At 35.3% G+C, this 6,114-nt stretch overlaps 1 protein-coding gene across 1 annotated transcript; it reads right to left on the reverse strand.

Annotated features, from left to right (window-relative positions):
* Nucleotides 1–342: 342 nt before the first annotated feature.
* LOC120163520 lies at nucleotides 343–804 on the reverse strand. The gene has a single exon (XM_039173438.1). The coding sequence runs from the start codon at nucleotides 802–804 to the stop codon at nucleotides 343–345; it is 462 nt and encodes a 153-aa protein (XP_039029369.1).
* Nucleotides 805–6,114: the final 5,310 nt, after the last annotated feature.

The following is a 6,114-nucleotide window of genomic DNA, read 5'->3' on the forward strand; positions in this document are numbered from 1 at the left end:
ACCCCTTCCCTTGATACTTATGGTTCCTATCTCCATATAGATAGTGGGTCCAAGTCCTTAATATCACCCCTTAAATAAGCAATATAAAGTCTGGGTCATTGCTCTCTATAGCATTAGTTCTTCTTCGAATCTTCTTTAAGATACTATCCTTACAACCATTTCATTGTTTCATCAACCAAAACCATAGCCAAATCAACATCCTTCTGCTACCATCTCTCAAATCATAAATAGCCTACCTATTCACCTTTACATTTACCACCCTTAGCCATCTGTTTTGAGCCATTCACTTATGCAGGTTGTTTTGCTTTCTTCCTAGATCCACAATCAATTGAAGAGGTAGAATTACTTTACATCACCTTGACTCTCACTTTCACCAATTTCCTCTTCGCTTTGCGTCCTTCTCCTCTGTACTATGACAATACCCGCCGTTGGAGAAGATCCTTGTCCCCAAGGATCAAAGTTTGGTAACTGTCCTCTAAGAACGATATAATCTTCCCAGGTATCATTCGTCTCATAAAGGTTTGTCCATCGCACCAGTAATTGAGTGACATGTTTGTTTTGTCGATTCACTACTCTTCTGTCCAATATCTTATATGGCTCGATTCGAAACTGACCCTTTTCATCTAATTCAGGAGGACCCGTTGATGAAATAGATGAGTCCCTAATGTGTTTCTTCAAGATACTTACATGAAAAATCGGATACAAATGTGATGTATCAGGTAAGTCCAAACGGTATACATCCTCTCCGACTGTGAACATCATCCCTGACTGTGAACACCCTCTAGGATCTTTTCTTATCTGCATGTTGTTTCATGCGATTGCTTGTATTTTCTAACTATAATTGCACTAGCTGTCGAATGTCTTATCTGGTATGCATTAGATCACTAATAAACTGCAATTGTGTTTCTGTTTGCCAAACAATGTAGGGGGTTTGTAACCATATAATGATTGAAATGGTGTAAGTTTTAGGGCATTGTAGTAGGTGGTATTATACCACCACTTTGCATGAGACAACCATTTAGCCCACTGCTTTGGTTGAAAAAAACATAAGTCTATTAGATATTGTTCAAGACATTGGTTAACCCATTCTGTTTGGCCATCAGTCTCTGGATGGTAAGCAGTACTAAATAGAGTCTTAGTACCCAGCTGCTTCATTAGTTCTCTCTAAAAGAGGCTAGTGAAGGTCTCGTCTCTGTCTGAAATGGCCATTTAAGGATGGCTGGCCATTAAGCTTATAAATATTATCCAAATGCAATTTAGCTACCTAAGCAGCATAATAAGGGTGTGACAGTACCAAAAATAACTGTACTTAGTAAACTTGTCAACCACCACCAAGATACAATCTTCTTTAATGAAGTAGGTAAACCTTCTATAAACTCCATAGTAATTACCTCTTAAGCCTGTTGAGGAATAGGCAGTGGTTGTAGTAGTCCATGTTTAGCAACATGCTCCACTTTAGTTTGTTGAGATACTACACAAGCTCTTACATAAGTGGCCACCATAGCTTTAAGTCTGGGCTAATAAAAATAAGCTCTATTCCTTTAATGGAAGCTTGAGTTCCTAAATGACCTCCATGAGATGAATCATGTAAGGTTTGAATAATCTGTAATCTAAGAGACCCAACAGTACAAATATAGACCCTATCATTAAATCTAAGGATCCCCTTTGAATTTTTTCACTTAGGATTAGAAGTGGGACTGACAGTAAAAATGAAAATCCATTCAGTAGCCATTAGATCCTCCTTATAACTTTCCTCCACTTCCTGAACCCAACTAGGAATGATTAAAGTAGTTCCCATAGCAATACATTGACCTTAATCTTCCCATTGTCTAGATAAGGCATCTGCTACTACATTTGATTTGCCTTTTCTGTATTGAATTGTGTAATCCATTCCCAATAGTTTAGTCAATCCTTTCTTTTGAATTGCAGTAGTTAATTTATGCTCTATTAGGTACTTTAGAGGTTCATGATCTGTTTTGATGACAAAAGGATTGCTCTCTAAGTAATGTCTCCACTTAGAGACCACTACTAGAATATCAAGATATTCCCTTTCATAAATGGAGAGGGCAGCATGTCTAGGACTAAGAGACTTACTAAGATATGCTATAGGTATGCCATTTCAAATAAAATAGCACCTATGCCTCTTGAACTAGCATATGTTTCCAAGTAAATATTCTTACCAAAATCTGGTAGAGCTAAAACATGGGCAACACACATAGCTCTTTTTAGATTTTCAAAAGTAGTCAAGGTTGCACTGTCCCACTTAAAACTGTATTTTTTAAGCATATGGGTCAAGGGTTTGCTGATAGTTCCATAACCTTTGATAAACCTTCTGTAGTAGCCTATTTAACCCAAAAATCCTCTCAAATATTTTAAGGATTTAGGTAGAGGCCAATTCCTCATTGCTTCCACCTTACTACGATCAATAGCTACACCAGTAACTGAAATAATATGTCCCAAATACTCCACTTGAGTCTGTCCAATGAAACATTTGGACAACTTTGCAAATAACTTATTATTTTACAAAATATCCAAAACCAATTATAAATGAAGAATATGGTCTTTCATAGAACTGCTGTAGACTAGTATGTCATAAAAAAACACCAAGACGAACTTTCTAAGGAATGTACTAAATAAGTCATTCATTAATGCCTGAAATGTAGCAGGAGCATTAGTAAGACCAAATGGCATTACCTTAAATTCATAATGGCCATGTTGAGTTTAGAATGTTGTTTTGTAAATGTCTTCATTTTTAATTATGATATGCCAATAACCTGATCTTAGATCAGTATTTGAAAAATAGACAGCACCACGTAATTCATCCAATAAATCTTCCACAACAGGAATAGGAAATTTATCCTTGATTGTTATACTATTTAACTGTTTGTAATCAACACAGAACCTCCAAGTACCATCCTTCTTTTTAATGAGAAGCATGGAGAAACAAATAGACTTTTGCTAGGTTGTATAATAGAGGAGGATAACATAGTAGCAATTTATCTTTCCACTTCAGCTTTCTGGTTGTGGGGAAATCTGTAGGGTCTTAAATTAATAGGCATAGAGTCAGACTTAAGAGGAATAGCATGATCATGGTTTCTTGTAGATGGAAGACCTATAGGTTTAGCAAAAATAGAGTTGTATCTCTCTAATAGAGGTTGAATAGCTGCATGAATGGGTTTTGAACTTTTTGTCATAGTTAGTAGTACTACATGCCCCAATACAGCAGAGTCTAAAGCTGTCATTTTTAATAGTGTAGCCCCTGAAATTTATTACAATAAATTTGATGGTTATTGGGCATGTATAACAATTTGTTCATCCTGGTGTACAAAACTTAGTGTCATTTTATTATATTCCATAAAGATGAGATTGGATAACTTGATACAATCAACACCTAACACCATATCACTACCCCCTAATTCTAGAAGTCTAAAATCATGAATAAAAGAATGTCCCTACATCTGCCATTCTACTTGATTACATCTTGTTGAGCTGTAGAGTTGTTGTCTATTAGCCACTGTAATAGCTAAAGGGTAAGGTGTAGTCACTTGAGTGCCTGCATCAGCCAATTGTGGTGTTAAAAAACTATGGCTACTATCACTGTCAATTAAGATGTTTAGTGGTCTGCCTTGAATAGTGCCCTGAATTCTCAATGTATTACGACCAATACATCTAGTGATAGCATTCATAGATATTTCTAAGCTCTCCTCTTCTTGCAACACTTGCTGATCTGCATCATTTGGTAAGGTTTCTGAAGGTTAGCAGTTTCATCTTTAATCATCATGTTCAATTGTTTTGTCTTACATTGATCGTCTAGAGAAAATTTCTCACCATATTTAAAACATAAGTTATTATATCTTCTGTATTCTAGAAGATTCAGTTTTGGAGGTATAAGGACTGAACTCTTCTGTTATGATGATGGAAAATTTGGTTTAGAAGTAGGTAATGGGTTTGGGTAGGGTGGGTTTCTAAAAGATGTTCACACTCGTTTGTTCTTAAATTCAACAGAAAGCTCATATAGTTTAGCTTGCCTGCAAGCTTCACAAAGTGTCTTAGGTTATAGAGCTTTAACTCTATGTTTAATCCATTGATAAAAAGAGAGAAAATGAACTCTTCACCAAGAGTAGGGTTTTATAAGAGTATGTGAGGCTTGTAGTTCCTCAAATCTATCCTGGTACTCCTCCACTAACCCTTTTGTACTAATTTTGTAAACTCCTCAACCATGTCAGCAAAGGATGTATCACTAAACCTATGGAAAAGGTTTTCCTCAAACTCATGCCATGTAATATGATGCTTCTACATGATGTAATCATCAAACCAAATTTTTGCCTTTCCCATTAAATACATCGTGGCCACCTCCACTCTTCATTCCTCCGTAATACTACATAGAGAAAAGTACTTAAAGCATTTTTGTATCTACCCTCGTGGATTAATTCCTTTAAAAAGGTAGCTCAATCTTGGGTCTATGCTACATCAACCCTAAAATATTAAAAGACCCCCGTACCTCTTTTATCCTTCTCTAGGCCAACTATATTATTTCTAACAGCACTGCTTTCACCTATTTGGTTATCATTTTTAAAACTAGGCAAATCTTCCAGTTTGGATCTTAAAATCCAAGGTTCATCAGGTTTATAAGTAAACCTGGTCTTATCATTAATCACTATAACCTTTACAGGTTGTTTTCCATATGGTTTAAAAGTGTTAGGGGTTTGTACCTGGTCAGCAGACTGGTTCTGATACCCGTTTCTTCCAGTTAAAATCTTCAAAAGTTCCTCCACGTACCTCTGATTTGTGGCCATCCTAGATTCTAGAGAAGTAAAACGATTCTCTTGGTTCTCCCACCATTTAGGAATTTTAGTATCATCTTGGGATTGTTTGACCAAGGTTGCTAATTCTTCATGTTGTTTTTGTAATGCAGCAAAATCAGGTGTTTCAGACATGGTTTGGGTTTTCTTTGGCATTCCAACGATGATTGCCAGGAAAATTTGGCTTTGGATACCAAATTGTGATGGTTGTAAGATAATGAAAATATCGAGAAGAGATTTCAGGAAGAAGAAGCAGTAGAGATATAAGAAATCAAGAATTCATTAAGAAAATATGCATAATCTCCCTTTACAGGTACCAGTTATTTTTATACAACTGTACTAGAGAATCTAGCTATCCAACTGTCTGTCCTTTACTAACTAATTTAGTTACTTCAGCATGACTTGGGATTCACATTTGGGCTACTCAGCTGATGGATTAATGAACCTTGTGCCTCTCACATGCCATTTCCAGGTATCAATTCCCAATTCTGCTTTCAATCCCTAACCTTTGACTCTCACTTTCCCCAATTTCTTCTTTGTTTTCTCGTCCTTCTCCCCCGACTATGAAAAAAATCAAGAAAAAAAGGAAAATAAAGGACATAGTAAGAAAAAGATAAGAAAAATAATAATCTCCTGTGGCAGGCAACCTATATTATGATTGGTGTCGTAGTCAGCTAAACAAACATCAAAAGAAAAGATGAAGACATCACAAAGTAGTTAGAGGTATTCTCAAATAAAGATCACAAATTTCTTTAAAATATTAATATTGATCATTTACTTTAATTATTTAATAATATAGTCAATTTTGCAGTTTTTAATTTATTTAGGGTAAATTACATATTTAATATTCCAACTATCACTTTTGTTTTGTTTTGATCAATTAATTTTTTTAAATCATACCTAACATTTATATTTAGTTTCATATTGGTCACTGCACTTAAACTATAGTGAAGAGAAAAACAATGAAAAAATGAATGAATTCTAGTGAGAGAATTTTTTTTGGTTCTCTCTTGGTTTTGCCAAACGGTATATCCATGGTTTCCACTTTGGACATTTCTCGGCTAATACTTCATAGGTCATATAACACCTCAAAATCTGGGTTAGGAGTTTCGGGTTAATTTGAATAAGACTTTGAATAAAACCCATGGCTTGTAGGATGCCTTAACCAAATATTTAATGAAATTAGGCTTAGGTTGACCACATGTAGCTCATTAGGGTGTTTTTGATAGGTTAACTAAGCTAAAACTTGTTCATGGCAGATTTTACTGTTTGAGTGTTTTTAGCATGTTTATGACCTTTTTATGACCCCTAA

This window comes from Hibiscus syriacus, unplaced genomic scaffold (genome assembly GCF_006381635.1).
Source record: "Hibiscus syriacus cultivar Baekdansim isolate YM2019G1 unplaced genomic scaffold, ASM638163v2 tig00111458_pilon, whole genome shotgun sequence".
Taxonomy (NCBI): Eukaryota; Viridiplantae; Streptophyta; class Magnoliopsida; order Malvales; family Malvaceae; genus Hibiscus; species Hibiscus syriacus.

Excerpts from the sequence above, each read along its gene's own strand:
- LOC120163520 (XM_039173438.1), bottom strand. The coding sequence starts at position 804 with ATGCAGATAAGAAAAGATCCTAGAGGGTGTTCACAGTCAGGGATGATG.